The 19,427-nt window shown below is 40.4% G+C and overlaps 1 protein-coding gene across 1 annotated transcript in view; it reads right to left on the bottom strand.

Moving 5' to 3' along the window:
• Positions 1–298: 298 nt before the first annotated feature.
• Positions 299–19,427, bottom strand: part of GNPTAB (N-acetylglucosamine-1-phosphate transferase subunits alpha and beta) — a 144,535-nt gene continuing 125,406 nt past the window's right edge. The window contains exons 17-21 of the mRNA XM_077472213.1: positions 19,050–19,135; positions 18,858–18,956; positions 14,017–14,184; positions 3,313–3,403; positions 299–846 (exon numbers count right to left, since the gene is read on the bottom strand). Coding sequence (XP_077328339.1) covers positions 769–846; positions 3,313–3,403; positions 14,017–14,184; positions 18,858–18,956; positions 19,050–19,135 — 522 coding nt within the window. The 3' untranslated portion in view covers positions 299–768. The remainder of the gene's footprint in view (positions 847–3,312; positions 3,404–14,016; positions 14,185–18,857; positions 18,957–19,049; positions 19,136–19,427) is intronic.

The raw sequence follows: 19,427 nt of genomic DNA, 5'->3' as shown, positions 1-19,427 counted from the left end.
GTATCAGCCAGCCAGGCAAGTAGCATTTTTAGGAGAGGTCAGTAATGGCAGCTCATATCATATCGTATTGCTAATCTGGTATGACATTCTAATGCTCAAAAATCATAATATGCTTAACTAGAAGTGCATTTCTGGGGGGAAAAATAAACACCTGATTACAGAGCAAACCCAACACCCCTAACACAATTAGTCTAGCATTAGGACAAAACATGAATCATCTGTACATAGGCACTTGACTGGTTATTTACACACATAAAAGAAATACATTCATAAGTCACACCATTCTGATATCCATATCTGTTTTGAAGATTGCAGTACACATTTAATTCATTTAAAACACACGTAAAACAGTCCAAGGAGTGCTGGAAGCAAGGTTTAAATATGTAACCAAAAATATGGTTTGATTTGCCCACGCCGAGCTGTCACTTTTAATGACACATCATCTTTGTGTGTTGTCATTTCATAATCCTTTGGTTTTAAAGGTCAGATGTTCATAGCAGTAGCTGACCTATAGGTTAGATCCTCACAGATTATATTACAGTGGCACCAATAATCTGCATTCACACACACCTATGCCTCTTGCAGAATTTGCCGGGTGAACATCCCACGAAATAATACTTAAGCAAAACCACCTCATAGCAGCCAGAATACTTATTATTGGAGTCATCAATGAATTAATTCGAGTCATTTATCTTTTGATATAAGATGCTGATATGACTCTGTCCTTCATTCACTTATGAGGTAGTTTGGTTTTGAATCAGTCCTGTTTCACACTTTACTTCTTTCTGGGGTCCCTTCAGTCTGCATTCTCCTCCTGGGAAAAAGCTTTCTTTTTAGTGCAATCAACTGTAAAAAAAAAAAAATAATAATAATAATAATACATATATACATATACATATATATATATACATATACATATATATATATATATATATATATATATATATATATATATATATATATATATATATATATATATATATATAATATATATATATAAATATATTATACATCTATACAGTGCCTTGCGAAAGTATTCGGCCCCCTTGAACTTCGCAATTGGGACACAATTGTGAAGTGGAACGAAATCTATTGGATTTTTGAAACTTTTTTAACTAATAAAAAAATGAAAAGTGGGGCGGGGAGAGGAGTGAGGGCATTGCTCACTGAAACCAGCAAAGAGCATGGCCGAGTGGGCTGCTTAAATAACACCCCCCCCCCCCCCGGGCTCCTCCCATAAATTCAGGCCACCATACTGGCCTTCTTAACACTACATTATATGCACTGAGAAATATGTCCAGAAGCAAGCAGGAGCAAGTAAAGTACAGTATATAAAGGGAGCCTTTGAAAGTGTTATAGGGGTATACAGGACTCCTGTAACATCTGTAAGTCTGGATCTTAGGTTGCATTCACATCTAGGTAGTTCTTAATGTAAAGATTCCGTTTTTTTTTACTATAGGGGAATAGCAGCAAACATAGAACTGTCATACAAGCGAATCAGGCTTGTTCATCTTTCTCCCATAAAAAATGTATGTAAATAATAGTGTAGTGTACTTGGGCAAGAAAACATGCATTACACATAACTTCACACATTTTCACAATAGAAAGTGTTTTATATGTGTATTTTAAAGATTACTGCAACAAAAAAGAGGAGTTTTGGGTTACATGTAAATTCCATATCTTGGAGTACAGCACAGGACACAGGCAAAGTATTTATAGACCTTGGCTTGTACCTTCAGGTGTTTGGACATTGGCAAAGTTTTTAAGGACAGAACCCTGGGTCATCTCCCCTATAAGCCTAACCTACTCCATGGGTCCTCAGTTTTTGGTCAAGCAATGTAGAGAAATTGAGTAATGGAAGGGAATGTGGCCTGTACCATAAGATATGGAATTTACAGGTACATGAAAAATCTGCTCATCTTAATTGTACGGTACAGGACACAGGAAAAGTATTCATAGACCCTATAATGGCTCCAAGCATTGAATGAGAAGGATGGGCAACAACTCTGGCAAACAGAACTGTGCCAACTGGCCCAACAATGGTCAGAAAGACTCAACGTCAGGATGCCTCTGCAAGAACCTTGTGGCAATGTTGCAGAGCCATCTGAACTTTCCACATTAGCAAGCATGTTATGTGAATCAACCTGAATATAGTGATGTTTCGGGGGAGAAAAACAGTTCCCAGCTTCCTCCAATACAGCCTCAGTGTCCTCATCATTCCCTTCTGTGTCTGCCCCGTGTAGGGCAAGCATATCGGGATCGGACTCAGGTATAGAAATGGGAGTAGGTAATAGGCATGGCGTTTTTGAGTCCTGAGAAAAGAGCTAATGTTCAACTATGGCAGAGCAAATGTTTGGTTTTACGCCCTTTAGCCTAGTCTCTGCTATAACTATGTGTGTGGTACTCCCCTGTGGAGTACTTGCACAGTGAGGTGTGGAATAGAGGGTAATCATATCCAGAGAAAAAAAACCCACAGTAATCTACAGGGTGTAGACCATCCTGTAGCAAATCCTCATGGAAAAGCTGGGAGGAAGTGCCTGAGTATCATATAAGGGGTCTAGGCAAACATGACATTAAATGTGTGACCTGTGGTGTGACATATTACCTGGTCATTCACCAGAGACTGAGCTCTGAGTGGGTGACTTTTAGTGCCAGATTTAAAAAATGTACACTGTAGTGAATACAAATATTGCCCTGGACCATAACACTGTGCTGTCTATACAGTCCAAGCTTTGCCCTTCACAGTGAGCATACCCCTGAAGGGGTCTTCAGGGTCTGGGTTTCATATTGATGGACCTGTATGGCACCCTGCATCTGACTACCATACATTGCACGAGAGAGTGCTGGATCCAGTGCCCTAAGCAGCATTAATGGATGTCCCCACAGGTGGGATAGTGGTACAGCTCCCGAGGTCTAATAAGGTTTTTCTGAACCGCATGCATTGCTTCTTATTGTGGCATTAGAAGGCATTGAGGAGTTGATTGAAGAGTTTGAGGATAAAAAAAAAAAAAAAAAACGAAAACAGCTGTTTAAGCCAAGAGTAGTTTCTTTGTGAAGTAGAAGAGATCCATCACCTTAGGACACTAGCAAAAAATGAAGGGTTTACAAAGTGGGGTTGGGCTAAAGGAGGGGCACACAGGGGGCATTGTCTTTAATAGCTTTGCCAGTGTCCCATCACTTGAAAATACAAGCCTATAACCCAGGGTCTGTGAATACTTTGCTTATGTCCTTGTACTGCACGATTAAGATAAATCATTTCTGTTAAATTATTCAAAAAAAGAATTTAGCAGCACTAGAACAAAACAAAATTACCTGTTCAGCAAAAAAGGAGATGACTGTAAACACAATCAATGTGGCCAATACACAATGTGTCCAGAACTTAAGTTTGTCTCTGTAACTCCTCCTAAAAAAAAAAAAACATTTTCTATAAATCTTTTATATAAGAAAGGTTGCAAACAAATGTACACACACACACACACACACACAGTGAATAAACTCCACAATCTTATCAATTCCAGGCAAAAAATGAAAGCAATAAATGGGCCAAATAACCTTAAACTGTATCTTAAATTACAATTTTTTATGTTTTGGATGAGGGATTTGAACAGTCATGTTTTCCTGCTGTGCTCCCAATTAGGGAAATTCACCTTCTGGTGAGAAATTGATGGGAAATCTAACACATTGAGTTGTCAGCAGATCAGGAATAGAGAGAATGGAAAGACAAATGCAAAGAAAACCTTCTTAATAGAAATTTTTTTTTTTTTTTCTAATTCCTACTCTATTCAAAAGAAAAAATGACTTTAGATATATTTTGAGTTATCTGTAATCTCCTACTACTAGTATCCAGAGATCACCCCACAAATTCTTGTATAACCTCTTCAACTTCCCAAATCATATTTCAACTTTCGCGACAGGTTTGATATTGAATGATAGGAAAAACGTTAATTCTGGCCTTTTTTTTATATGTCTGTCTTTCTACATGTTAGACTGCTTTCACACTGAGACGCTATACAGGCGCTATAGTGCTAAAAATAGCGCCTGCAAAGAGCCTTTCCTCTCACTCCAGTGTGAAATCCAGAGGGCTTTCACACTGGAGCGGTGCACTTGGGGCTTGAACAGGGGCTTCCCAGGAATCATATGGCCACTATTTATAGCATTTATAAACTCACCGGGATACGAATTAGCATTCTAGGATCTTTCTTACTGTTTCTACAGCTTAGTTTCTTTATCTGTTCCTGCCTAAGATGGCGTCATGTTTGTGGTTGCCTTCCAATTCCAGCCTCATCTGTACTTCCGCTCTTTCCTCTCTGTCAAAGCCAGAATTTCATACATGCTCAGTAAAGATTAACCAATCCTCGTTTTAGTATACCGTTACCATGGCAGCGGTCCGGCAAACCAATAAGAGCACACATGCAAATATCATCCCTGTGTTAACCATGAATGTCCTTGTTCACACCCTCTGTGACGTAGCTGGTCACATGGGGTGTTTCAAGAACACCAGGATCTCGTGGGATTGTGATGCGGTGGAGCTCTGCTATCAGAGGCGCGATACATAGATGCATAGACTGACGTCTTGCTGAGCGTGCCGTGAGGGACAAAAATGGCGCATGCGCTAGTGACATCACTGAACAGATATCGATGCCATCTCCTAAACAGCGAAGTTTGTAAAAACTTTAACGCCACCTACAAGTAAGTGATTGCAAAATTCTTTACATGCAGTAAAGTTGGGCAGGGGAGTTAACAACCACTTTATCTGCTTAAGGACCGCCTCCTGCACATTTACGTCGGCAGAATGGCATGGCCGGGCACAAGCACGTACAGGTACATTGCTCTTTAAGTGCCCAGCCGTGAGTCGCACTCATGACCCGGTCCTGAGCTCTGTGACCGTGGCCGCGGGACCCGCGGACCCGATCGCCACTGTTATAGGTAAAGACGGTCAGTGACATCACATGCCAAGCCACGCCCCCTACAGTAAAAAAAAAAAAAAAAAAAACCCTCCTCGTCCCCTAGTGGTTAACTTCTTCACTGCCAGTGTCATTTACACAGGAATCCGTGCATTTAAATAGCACTGATTGCTGTATAAGTGACAATGGTCCCAAAAATGTGTCAAAAATGTCCGATGTGTCCGCCATAATGTCACAGTCACAATAAAAATCGCTGATCGCCGACATTACTAGTGAAAAAAAAAATTATAATAAAAATGCTATAAAACTATCCCCTATTTTGTAAACGCTATAACTTTTGCGCAAACCAATCAATAATCGCTAATTGCAATTTTTTTTTTTTTTTAGCAAAAATATGTAGAAGAATACATATCGGCCTAAACTAAGGAAAAACATTTTTTTTTATATATTTTTTGGGGATATTTATTATAGCAAAAAGTAAAAAATATTGAATTTTTTTCAAAATTGTCGCTCTATTTTTGTTTATAGCGCAAAAAATAAAAAACGCAGAGGTGATCAAATACCACCAAAAGAAAGCTCTATTTGTGGGGAAAAAGGAAGCCAATTTTGTTTGGGAGCCACTTCGCACAACTGTGCAATTGTCAGTTAAAGCGACGCAGTGCTGAATCACAAAAAGGGGCCTGGTCCTTTGGCTGCAAATTGGTCCGGGGCTTAAGTGGTTAAGCAGACTTGCAAATACAATCTTTTATCCCTTTAACATCATTAGGCCTTGTTCACACTTGATCAAAATACTGACACTGAACAAACTTGTCTATAGCATCAATGTATGTTGTTTAACGCACTTGACAAGCTTTTAACATGCGTTAAAATTGCTCCCTAAATCCTCTATGTGGGTTTGACGCGTGTTAAAAATGCACACCAGACGCCTATTTTTTTTTCTTCCTGTGAACAAGGCCTAACGTGCTGGCACGTGTTTGCAGCATGTTAGGCCTTGCTCAGAGGAAACAAAAAAACAGACAACTTTGTTCAGTGTCAGTATTTTGAGCAAGTGTAAACAAGGCCTAATAAGGTCAAAGGGATGAAAGATTGTATTTGCAAGTCTGCTTAAGCCCCTGTTCACACTGGTGCAGTTTGACAGTTCCAAATCGCATGACAAGTCGCGCCACATTGTCGGCAATGGAACCGTTCAAATTGCTGCGACTCGCGTTGCAGCGACTTTGAAAAAAAGGTTCCTGCACTACTTTTTGACATTAATGGTGCATTACCATAGACTTGAATGGAAGGAATTGAGATGCTTCAACTCCTTCCAAACTTGACATGTAGCTTCATTTTTTTAAAACTCAGTGTGGCAACATGATAAAAAAGCTTTATGTCTTGATAATGTGAACAGCTTTGTGCCCTGTCCTCATTATCAATTGCAGACTGCTTTAATAGGTGTTTGAGGAGCATTAATAACGTACCTCGTTTGTCTGCTTTTAAACCCAGTGTAAACAGGACCATTTTTCTAAAAGGGCTCTACTGGGCCATTAAAACATCTGCCAGTTCAGGTTTCCTGCCCAATGGCTGATAAATACCTGCAGACATCTTCAAACACAGCATTGGTTCTATCAAAGAAATCAGCACACATGCTTGCGTCCATATTAGTAGACTTGGATACACCACAGCCTGTACTCTCTCCATTAAGAATGTCCAATTCTCAGCCAAGAGTTTAGAAGGATAGACACACAAATACATCCCAGACAACAGTTGTCTCTGGGAATACTTTGCACTCAGAAAGCTGGCTTTTGGCCTTGGAAGCACAGCTGGACACACCCCAAAGAATTACAGCTGGTACCTACATTTTAGGAGTCTATTCCATTGTTGGCAATGGAGAAAAATGTTTTCACTTGTCAATTTTTATTGCGGGCTGTGTCCCCTTTAGGGAGATTCACCCTGTCTTGTTTACTATTATCATTGAAAGTGACAGTAAAAGAAAATCTCAAATTTTGGGTTGTTCCCAGAAAAGTAATAGAGGGGAAAGCTTCCAATAGCGATACTAGTTCCGGCGACCTTGGGGTCCCCAAGGAACTTCCTTAATTTGCAAGGATTTCCTCTTACTTCCTGTTTGGCTTTGGGATAGGAAGTGAAGGGAGATCTCCGCATGGGACACAGATGGCGAAACAAACATCTTACAGGGGGTTATAACCCTAACTTACTCTATCCAAAATAAAAATAAAAATGTTTTGCCTATAGCTATATTTTACATTTTGGGGGTATTGGCTAAAATTTTAGTCCAGCACACATCTTCACCTTAGACAACATAGCTTGAGAACTTTCAAAATGGAAAACCAGATCCCCTAGGTATTAACCACATATTTTTATTTTCCAATGCCAGCTCTAATAGGCTAAGGCACCCAGCAGTCGTAACTGCACTTGCAAAATATTGTAAGCTGTTGTGGTGGACATGTTCATTTCTCAGCACTGTGAATTTGTCTTAAAGTGATTTTTAATTTTTTTTTAAATAACAAACATCTTATACTTACCTGCTCTGTGCAAGAGTTTTGCATGGAGTGGCCCCCGATCCTCCTTTTCTGGGGTCCCACATCAGTGCTCTTGGCTCCTCCTCCTCCTCAAGTGCCCCAACAGGGAGCTGTTTTTCATGGGGGCACCGCACTCCAGAGTCCTGATGCTGTGTCCATTGACACAAACAGCAGGACACAGCCCCGCCCCGACTCCTGTGTTACTGGATTTAATTTACAGCTGCTATCAATCTATCCAATGAGGACTCGAGACAGCGGCTGGAGCTGCTCTGCTTGATCGGGTTCAGGTAAGAAAAAGGGGGGCTCTGGGGGGCTGCTGCAGCATAGAAGGTTTTTTACCTTAATACATAGAATGCATTAAGGTGAAAAACAGACTTTACAACTCCTTTAAAGTTACACTATAGATAACATGTTTCGCTACGATATGTGAATAAAGAGTTTTTTTTTTTTTTTTTTTTTTAACCACAACAGCAAGTTGCGACATACCCAGGTCTATCACAGTCAGCATCAGGGAAGAGGAAGGTACCAAAAGGAACAGAATGTTACCTTTCAGAAATGCTGTTTTCTGTGGTTTATTGGTAATCCAGCCAGTTAACTTCTTATTTACAGTGTGAAGTAAATTGCGAATGACAACTACATTTAAAAGTGTCCTCAAAACATTTTTTTTAATCAAAGGATATTTCTAAAGCTCAGTATGCAAGTTACAATCTGTGTGCACAAGCTTTGTACAACCTTCTTTAGCGTTATCAAAACGGTTATATGAAGACTTACCCAAACTATCAAATTAAATTATAACCAATCAGGCTGGCCCTTGCACTATATAATTGTTGGTTGACCTAAGGGCTCATGTCTAAGGACTTTGCTTTCTTGTGTTTGACGTGTGGTTGGGACAGAGAGCAGCAAAATTCTATTGACTTTAATTGAAAACTATACATGACAATTCAGAGGCTGTTTGACCTACTTTGCATTGTGCCTCTTTGGATAAAGCATTCATAAAGGTTTTTATTGACACCCTTTAGAACTCTGTTGGACCTCCGAACCAAAACGGTCAGTTCTTCTGTCCAATTCATTTACCTGTCAGAGTCTGTTGGAGACTACCATGGGGTTGGATTGTACATCCTGGGTGCGTGCTCTCTCTCCAGCCACTGCGCCTGTCACAATGACAGATGCATGCTTGAGGAATTTCGTAGTGTGGTGGGCGAAGCCTGATGGGGAACCGAGTAACTAATTCACCATCGGTTCCACCTGCTGGGAACCGAGTAAGTAGTTCACCATCGGGTCCACCTGCTGTTGGTTGACAGTGCATGGCAGTCAGCAGATCAGTGACTCAAGTAATTTCCCAAGCATGGGCACTGTCATATTTGGGTTATAGCATCAACAGTATCCCAAACCCTGGCAGACAGTTTCATGTCACAGGTCGTACACCATGGCAAGACTGAGCACACAAGGTACTTATACTGCATCAGTAAGGTCTCTCCCAGGAAAAGATTTCAAAGCAGGCTGGGAGTTCAAGATGTGCTGTTCAAGCTCTTGTGAAGAAGCACAAAGAAACAAGCAATGCTAAGGACCATAGACACAGTGGTCGGCCAAGGAAACTTAATGCAGCAGATGAAAGACACACCGGGGTTGATTCACTATAATTGGAGAGTGCAAAACCTGGTGCAGCTGTGCAATCAGCTTCTAAGTTAAGCTTCTTCAATTAAGCTTTAACAAAAAAAAAAAAACGGACATTGGAAGATGTCCAGCAGAGCCATCAGCACAGAACTGGCAAAAACCGGTGGGATCCAGGTACACCCATCTACTGTCCAGAGAAGTCTGGACAGAAGTGGTCTTCATGGAGGAATTGCAACCACAAAGCCATACCTCTGACTTAGAAACAAGAGTAAATGACTTAACTATACACAAAAACATAGGAACTGGGGTGCAGAAAAATGGCAGCAGGTGCTCTAGACTGATGAGCCAAAATTTTTAATATTTAGATGTAGCAGGAGGCAGTTTGTTTGAGAAGGGCTGGAGAGCAGTACATTGATGAGGGTCTGCCAGCAACAATGAAGCATGGTGGAAGTTAATTGCAAGTTTGAGGTTGCGTTTCTGCAAATGGAGTTGGAGATTTGGTTAGGCATCCTCAATGCTGTGAAATACAGGCAAAAACGTATCCAGCATGTCATACCATCAGGGAGGCATGTAATTGGCCCCAATTTTATTCTGCAGCAGGACAATGACTCCAAAACATTCTGCCAATGTCATGAAGAACCATCTTCAGCGTAAAGAAGAACAAGGAGTCCTGGAAGTGATGTCTTGGACCCACAGTGCCCTGATCTCAACATCGAGTCTGTCTGGGATTACATGAAGAGACAGAAGAATTTGAGGCAGCCTACATCCACAGAAGATCTGTGGTTAGTTCTCCAAGATGTTTGGAACAACCTACCTGCCAAGTCCCTTCAAAAACTGTGTGCAAGAATACCTAGAAATATTAATCCTTCGTTGAAGGCAAAGATTGATTTTATTTGGATTTCCCTTCTGTTCATTTACTTTACATTTTGTTAATTGATTCTATTTCTGAAAGTATTCTTGATTTACAGCATTTTTCCACACCAGCCTAAAACGTTTGCACAGTACTGTGTAAATATGGTGTGTGTGTATATATACACAGTTGTGCGCATAAGTTTACATACCCTGGCAGAGTTTGAGATTTCTTAGGCATTTTTCAGAGAATATGAACAATAGATAACACAAAAACATTTCTTTCACTCATGGTTAGTGTTTGGCTGAAGTCATTTATTATCAATCAACTGTCTTTACTCTTTTTAAATCATAATGGCAACAGAAAAAACCCAAATGACCATGATCAAAAGTTTATTGTGAATAAATTATCCTTGCGCCACAATATTTATAAACCAAAGGAAAGTACAACAATTTACAATAAGTGAAACAATTAATATCAAAACAGAGAAAATTGCGGCTGCAGCAAAACACCGACAGGGGTTCAAACCCTCCCCTGAATATGTGAACTCTAAGTGTATAAAATGGTGTTGCGCTCCTAAATATAATAAACCTGACTAAATAAATAGAAGTGTCAATACACAATGTGCAAATAATTATAAGTGAATATTTCTACAAAAGACTTAACCTTACACGTATAATAACATCCATCTAGCATAAAAGTGCATTAAATGAAGAAACACTAAAGTGCATTTAAGTGCAAAATAAATATTGCAGATGATATATACAGTATGCATCAATCCATAGTGCACAGATTTCAGTGATACCAAGATCTGGAGCGTGACCAAAAACACTAAATACTTCAATGTCCAAAAGTGCAACAGAAAAAATGTAGGTGACGACAAATGTCTAATTTTATAAGTAAAGAAAAACAGAAACAATATATAAGTTGAAAAAAATAAAAAGAAAGAAAAAATTCCACAGTCCGTATCAGAACATGCACTGATAATATCCACTCTGTGTTGTGAGTATCTGATAATCCCGTGAGTGAATGGTCATTCCACTGGTGAGAACGTGCAAGGTGTCCACACACTGGGTGCAATGTCTACCTTACCTTACTGCTGTAAGGTAAACAGCATATATCCCTTTAAGCAGGTGGTTGATGTAAACAGCAATGGGTGGCCCCCTCTAGGTCCTCAATCCCAGACAATATATATATCCATAGGAAAGAGAAAACTCCAATAGTGAAGTATGTAATGTAATTCAAACTTTATTTTAAAACCGGACTAAGTCCTGGGTACTCACATTTTAGCATAAGACATGAACGCAGAAAAAAACTATACACGAGGCAGCAGCATCAAACGAACGAACAGGTTTCTTCGTACTGCGGGCGTCACTTCCGGTATCCTCTTAGTCCAATTGGATTGGACTAGGAGGATACCGGAAGTGACGCCCGCAGTACGAACAACCTGTTCGTTCGTTTGATGCTGCTGCCTCGTGTATAGTTTTTTTCTGCGTTCATGTCTTATGCTAAAATGTGAGTACCCAGGACTTAGTCCGGTTTTAAAATAAAGTTTGAATTACATTACATACTTCACTATTGGAGTTTTCTCTTTCCTATGGATATATATATTGTCTGGGATTGAGGACCTAGAGGGGGCCACCCATTGCTGTTTACATCAACCACCTGCTTAAAGGGATATATGCTGTTTACCTTACAGCAGTAAGGTAAGGTAGCCATTGCACCCAGTGTGTGGACACCTTGCATGTTATCACCAGTGGAATGACCATTCACTCACGGGATTATCAGATACTCACAACACAGAGTGGATATTATCAGTGCATGTTCTGATACGGACTGTGGAATTTTTTTCTTTCTTTTTATTTTTTTCAACTTATATATTGTTTCTGTTTTTCTTTACTTATAAAATTAGACATTTGTCGTCACCTACATTTTTTCTGTTGCACTTTTGGACATTGAAGTATTTAATGTTTTTGGTCACGCTCCAGATCTTGGTATCACTGAAATCTGTGCACTATGGATTGATACATACTGTATATATCATCTGCAATATTTATTTTGCACTTAAATGCACTTTAGTGTTTCTTCATTTAATGCACTTTTATGCTAGATGGATGTTATTATACGTGTAAGGTTAAGTCTTTTGTAGAAATATTCACTTATAATTATTTGCACATTGTGTATTGACACTTCTATTTATTTAGTCAGGTTTATTATATTTAGGAGCGCAACACCATTTAATGATCAAAAGTTTACTTACCTTGGTGATTTTGTCTTGATAACATGCACGCAAGTTGATACAAAGGGGTTTGAATGGCTATTAAAGGTAACCATCCTCATCTGTGATCTGTTTGCTTGTAATTAGAGTGCATGTATAAGAGGTCAATGAGTTTCTGGACTCCTGACAGACCCCTGTGTCTTTCACCCAGTGCTGCACTGAAATTTCTGGATTCTGAGTCATGGGGAAAGCAAGAGAATTGTCAAAGGATCTGCTGGAAAAGGTAGTTGAATTGTATAAAACAGGAAAGGGATATAAAAAGATATCCAAGGAACTGAGAATGCCAATCAGCAGTGTTCAAACTCTAATCAAGAAGTGGAAAATGAGGGGTTCTATTGAAACCAAACCATGGTCAGGTAGAGCAACTAAAATTTCAGCCACAACTGCCAGGAAAATTGTTTGGGATCCAAAGAAATACCCACAAATAACTTCAGGTGAAATACAGGACTCTCTGAAAACATGCGGTGTGGCTGTTTCAAGATGCACAATAAGGAGGCAGTTCCAGATGGGCTGCATGGTCGAGTCGCCAGAATAAAGCCATAACTATGCAAATGCCACAAAGTATCCCTCTTACAATACGCTAAACAGCACAGAGACGAGCCTCAAACCTTCTGGCATAAAGTCATTTGAAGTGATGAGACCAAAATTGAGCTTTCTGGCTACAATCATAAACACTACATTTGGAGAGAAGTCAACAAGGCCTATTATGAAAGGTACGGAGGTCGATCACTGATGTTTTGGGGATGTGTGAGCTACAAAGGCACAGGATTTGGTCAAAAAATTCTTGGCAAGATGAATGCAGTATGTTATCAAAAAATACTGGAGGAACATTTGCATTCATCAGCCAGGAAGCTGCGCATGGGACGTACTTGGGACATTCCAACATGACAATGATCCAAAACACAAGGCCAAGTCGACCTGTCACTGGCTACAGCAGAATAAAGTGAAGGTTCTGTAGTGGCCATCTCAAGCTCCTGACCTCAATATCATTGAGCCACTCTGGGGAGATCTCAAACGTGCAGTTCATGCAAGACAGCCCAAGAATTTACAGGAACTGGAGGCTTTTTGCCAAGAGGAATTTGCAGCTTTACCATCTGAGAAGATAAAGAGCCTCATCCACAAATACCACAAAAGACTTTGAGCTGTCATTGATGTTACAGGGGGCAATACACAGTATTATGAACTTGGCTATGTAAACTTCTGATCAGGGTCATCTGGGTAGTTTCTGTTGCCATTATGATTTAAAAAGAGTAAACACAGTTAATTGATAAGAAATGGCTTCAGCCAAACGCTAACCATGAGTGAAAGATTTTGTTTTACCATTCATATTCTCTGAAAAATGGCCAAGAAATCATAAATTCTGCCAGGGTATGTAAACTTATGAGCGTGTGTGTGTGTGTGTGTGCGTGCGTGCGTGCGTGCACGCGCACACACACACACACAGGTCCTTAAAGGGTTAACCCCCTCTGCAGGGGAGGCCTGGGAGAACGCAGTAAGGAGACAGCATTCGTCTGTGAGGTCAAGTGGGGCAATACATACAGCTGTGTGAGAAAGTGTGGACTGTCTGGTCAGATACATTGGTGAGCTCATGCGGCTTTTCCTGTACCCTGTGGCAAGCTGGGATGTAACCCTGTTAAGGGACAAGTTTTTTGAGAAGTGAGCCAAAGTTTGAGTTGTACCAGGTTTATGAGCTGTTTTGTTTGCTTGATTTTGGAATTCCATTTAAGTTGCTGGCTGATGATCCTGCGCTCTCCATATTATGCTACACTTAGGATTTTGTTCACTAGGAATAGGAAGCTCCCACTTGACAAGGTTGCTATGATAATAATGAAATATATAAATGCAGCTTACCACTCCTGCAGTTCATGCACGTGTAAAAAACGGTTGCGGTATTCTCTTGGCAGCTCAAACTGAGAGGGAATTGGAAACATGGACTCGTAGAAATCTCTTAAGACTGCTTTAACTGTTTGTGCATCCTTGTGAATGTGGTTAATATTGTCATTCAGGCAGATGAATTTCCTAGAACAGTGGATAATATTTTATTATCGTATTTGCAATTGTAAGTTTCTTGCTAAAGTTAATCGGTAACCAAATTTTAAGGCATGTTGGGGCACGGACACCAATCTAAATAAAACAAAGACACCTTCTAAACTAATCAAAAGTGGTCCACTTTATGCAAAGGACCCAGCTGCTAAAATAGTGGAATGGCACATTTTTTGGACATGCAATAACATTTGCAAATTCTGGCGGAAAACTTTTCAACTGATTTCGGAGGCAGGCATAATTGCTCACATCAACTCTCCTTAAGCACTACGTAAAGCGTTTGTTAACCCAAAGAAAAAAAACAGATCCTGTTCCCTTAAAGCATGTTATACAGCACAGTATTTGGCCCACTGAATCACCTATAATACCTGTCTGATCCTGCCAGTTTCTGCCCTCCCCCCCTGTACTCTGACTCCCATATATCAGGGCTGCTGAGCTCTGACACTGGAGTCCGTATGTGCCTTTATCATCCGCAGCCCTGCTCTCTGTCTCCTGTGTCCCCTCCCCTCTCTGAGTGTCTGCTCATGTCAGCAACAGGATCAATTGTATTGAGACTTAGAACAATTACAATAACAATTTAACAGTTGCATATGTCACTCTAGAATTATTAAATATATCAGACAAAGATACTATCTTGCATAGTGCACGTAGGAAAGCGGATAACTGGTTCCGTTATTACAACATAAATTATCCCCTTCAGCTAGAATTTTGTCATCAATCTAGTAGGATTGTTGAAGGTAGGAGATGAGCCTGTCTGAGACCGAGACCTAAGACCACCGATTAAGCCCCCCTTATGCCCCTGGGACTTGAATTTGGTACTGTCAGTCCTTCAGTATCTTCCCTTTGAGCCTATTAAGCAGATTCCTTTGGTCTTATTGACCAGGAAATTAGTCTTCTTGGTGGCCATAACTTCGGCCAGGAGAGTGTCGGAGCTAACCGCCCTTTCATGCAGAGAACCTTACTTAATTCTGCACCAGGACAGGGCAGTCTTGCGCCCTCGTCTGGAGTTTTTGCCAAAAGTAGTTTCCAATTTTCATTTGAATCAGGATATCATTCTGCCTTCCTTTTTTCCAAATCTTAGGTCTAAGGAAGAAAGGGTACTCCACTCACTGGATGTAGTGAGGGTTATTAAAGTCTACTTAAGGGTGTCAGCCCCTTTCAGGAAAACTGACTCTCTATTTATACTGCCTGAGGGTCCTAAGAAAGGACAGGCAGCTACGATTTCAACTATCTCAAGGTGGATTTGCCAAACTATCATTCAGGCATATGAGTTGAGGCATAAGATTCCACTTCGAGAAGACCGATTAGAGAGACCTAAAAGTACATTCCACTAGAGGGGTTAGTGCTTCATGGGCAGTGCATCGACAGGTGTCTTTGGCTCAGGTCTGCAGGGCAGCCGCTTGGTCTTCAGTTCACACATTCACCAGATTTTATCAGGTGGATGTCAGGTCTCGAGAAGAGACAATCTTTGGTCATAGCGTGTTGCAGGCGGCATTATAGGGCCAAAGGACAGTTGGGACTTGTCTAAGCTGTGTATCGCTCCCCTCAGGTGCATTGCTTTAGGACATCCCAGATAGTTATGAATAACTGCTCTGTGTCCGTGATGTATGATAAAGAAAAACTGATTTTTAAATACAGCTTACTTGTAAAATCCTTTTCTTTGAATACATCACGGGACACAGAGATCCCTCCCCTCTCTCTTGGGATTCTTCATTGCTTGCAACAAAACTGAGGCAACTCCCGTATGGGAGGGGTTATATGGGAGGAAACTTCTTGCTATTGGTTGCCAGTGTCCAATCACCTAGAGGTAGCGTATAACCCAGATAGTCATGAATCACTGCTCTGTGTCCCGTGATGTATTCAAAGAAAAGGATTTTTACAGGTAAGCTGTATTTAAAAATCCGTTTTTTATAGAAGTGGCTTAACAACCACTTTCATTTAGGCATTGAGCAACTTCCCATTCAATTCCGAGGGACAGTTGCCAATATACTACTATCAGCCAAATGAATCCTCACCAGATACTGGAAACAAGACCTGGCTCCCAATCAGTCAGAGGTTGTGAATGTTACTCAACAACGCCATTTGTATGGAAAACCTTTGATTCCACACCTAAACTCCTTCCATGACTTTGAATTTCTCTGGGATCTGTGGGCCTCCCAATATACACCTTAGGACCCAGGATACCCTAGGCCTCTTCTCTATGCCTTTCTCTGCCTCTTTGCTACAGTATGCAACCACACTACTAATGATGTTGATATATTTTACTAAGTGCCTTGCATATGTGTTTGTATTTCCACTTCAGTACGCTGTACATTTTGTGCTGCCCTGTTGGTACAGCTAAAGGTTTTCTAAAATATTTCATGATACATTTGGTGGCTGAGTCCGCAAATTTGTAAATGTTTGTAATTTTTGAAAAATGTAATAAAAAGCCCTGAACGAAAAAAAAAAAAAGTAGTGGAATGATTGTAACAGGAAGTAGGTCCTTGTTCCTAGGTACAGCAGCAACTGTAATAGCTACAATATAGTATTTTGTGGAGGACAAGAGGATTCAGAAGGGACAATGGGCCCCAAAATACTTTAGATACATTTCCCCCCCCCCCCGTCACTGCTTTCTTCAACTAGTTACAGAATGTGGCTGTACAAGATTAGCTCAAAAAACAAACAAATCTTTATCAAAGTACCTTGTTGTGCCCAGAGATTCCTCCCCTGCCATGGGGATGTGTATTAAAAGGAGTGAAACTTTTTTTTCATTAAAAAAATGCATTTATGCAACCTTTTATCTACCTTTTATCTAATAAACTTTTTTCTCTTGCATTCTCCCAAACTATTACTTACTTACTACTTCATTTTTTGCCATTTATATTTTTTGTGTTTTGGTTCATTTTTGTGAAGTTACAATAAGAAAATACACAATTGTTTTCAAAAAGTTTTATGAATAGATGTTTAGCCAGATTCCAGCGGCAAATCAGATATGTCCAGATTAGGACACCCATCTCTAATGCCGTGTACACGCGACCGGACTTTGACGGACTTGGTCCGGCGGACTGGAATCCAGACAATTTGATCGTGTGTGGGCTCCAGTGGACTTTTTCCCAAAAGTCCGGCGGACCTAGAAATAAAACTTGCTTCGGATCTTTCCGACGGACTCGAGTCTGGTCGAAAAAAAAATTTGGTCGTCTGTGTGCTAGTCCGACGGACTAAAACCGACGCTAGGGCAGCTATTAGCTACTAACTTCCTTATTCTATGTCGTCGCGTTCGAATCCATCAGACTTTTGGAGTGATCGTGTGTGGCCAAGTCCGTTCGTTTGAAAGTGCGGCGGACCTCAGCTGCAAAGTCCGTCGGATTGTCTGCCGGACCAAGTCCGTCAAAGTCCAGTTGTGTGTACGTGGCATAACTGCAGGTAACTGCTTGGTGTGTAAATGCGTACAGTGACAGCTGCTGTCGGTCTGTCAATACTTTGTACAGGCTGAGTGTCCGTCGATATTCTAATGCACCGGTGATCCCAACTGCATAAATCCACAAATTCTTGACGCTGGTATCTGGTACATGCAGCTAAACAGCTGCGAAGGTTATTTTAAACTACACTGCTGCACTACCTGTTTAAAAACCAGCACTTTTAAAACAAGAAAAAAGTATTTTTTTTAACTTATACCTTTTTCAGTACAGAGAAAATCGCATAATTTTTGTAAAATACTGCCAAAAGTAAGCAGCACAGTTTTTCCCCAAAAATTATAAAATATTTTAATTTAACATAATTTGTAATAAAAACATCTTTGCTATTCTGAAGCTTTCCTCCAACCACTTTGCATATTATTTTATATACTGTGATTCTGTGCTTGCCAAATATGCTGCAGAGTCTGACTGCAACCACCATTTTAACTGTGGGCAGCTGAAGCTGCTACCTGTTCACTTCCTAGATTTACACGCCTCCAGCTCTGCAGCTCTCATTGGCCCTCCTATGACTCAACCCCCCTCCCTTCCTGGCAATCTCTCTCTCTCTCTCTCTCTAGAGAGAGAGAGAGAGATGCATGATGTCATAAACCTAGAGAAGAAACAGGAATTGGGCTGTATAAGGTATTGTTAAAATAACAAGGGCAGAAGATTTAATAGATGGAAAGTTGAAAAAAATATCTGAAGGTCTGCTTTAACATTAAAAATCAGTCAGCACCATCATTAAAGCTGGCCATACACAGATCGAAATTCGGCGAGTTCACATTGACTCTGCAAAATTTTGATCAGTCTATGGGCAGGCTGGTTGTAGTGAAGTCAATCCATTGATCAACTTCAGTACAACCAGCATGTTTTTTTTGCCTGATCACTGCCGGCAGCTACAGCTGCCAGCAGTTATTTTATTCTGCCGGTGGAGAAGGGTCCCCGCGCACCACACTGGCAAAACACAATAGCACTGCGGAAGGGATCTATGGCCCACCTAAGTGCCCATGCATTCCATTAGGCAGTGGGCCTCAATGCATGCATATTCCTATATTTACATGTTGTGTTATGGAGCCCAAAAATTGTGAATCGGCTATCAACACACCTTAAGGCACAAAAAATTGTTACTGCATGATGTTTTCCAGTGCAATGCACAGAGCATATGCATCTGAAAATATACCTGGAATGGTAATTGATTTACAGTACTGACTTTACCTGGGGTTTTTCCTGATGTCATCCAACTGGCCAACCACATGGGAGACATTAGTACGAATCATTTTGAATGCAATGTCTTCTTCTCCCATTATTTCAAATCTTGGGGGAAAGGTAAAATGATTTATTTGAAATGAAGCAAATCAAACACATCTGTACAAATTATTCATACATTAGTAATTGGACTAACCTTACCTGTATTTATTCTTATCCTTGTAAGCTTTCCGTATCAAATCAGTTACGGGTTTACAATTCGTTACCAGCTGCTTGGTCACAGGCGGCTGTAATAACATATAACAAACTGCAGCTAACAGCAATACATATAGACAAACATACATACACTCTTTAAATTAATGATCAGGATTATGTTACATACAGTAGGCTTTAACACAAAGTGCACAGGGAAGGGATGTATAGCTGCCAATAGCAAACATGGATATTTCAGCTTTCAGCATTTAGAGATATCAAACTAATTATATCTGATTGGTTGCTATAGGTATCCACACAACACCTAACCCCCCCCCCCCCATAATGAAAAATTCTGTCTATAAAATGTTTTTAAAATTAATAAAA

Source organism: Lithobates pipiens, unplaced genomic scaffold (assembly GCF_037356315.1).
Source record: "Lithobates pipiens isolate NorthernLeopardFrog02 unplaced genomic scaffold, aLitPip1_a1.2 Scaffold_8, whole genome shotgun sequence".
Taxonomy (NCBI): Eukaryota; Metazoa; Chordata; class Amphibia; order Anura; family Ranidae; genus Lithobates; species Lithobates pipiens.
Note: the sequence above shows the minus strand (reverse complement) of the source record. Positions and strands in the feature narration are given on the sequence as shown.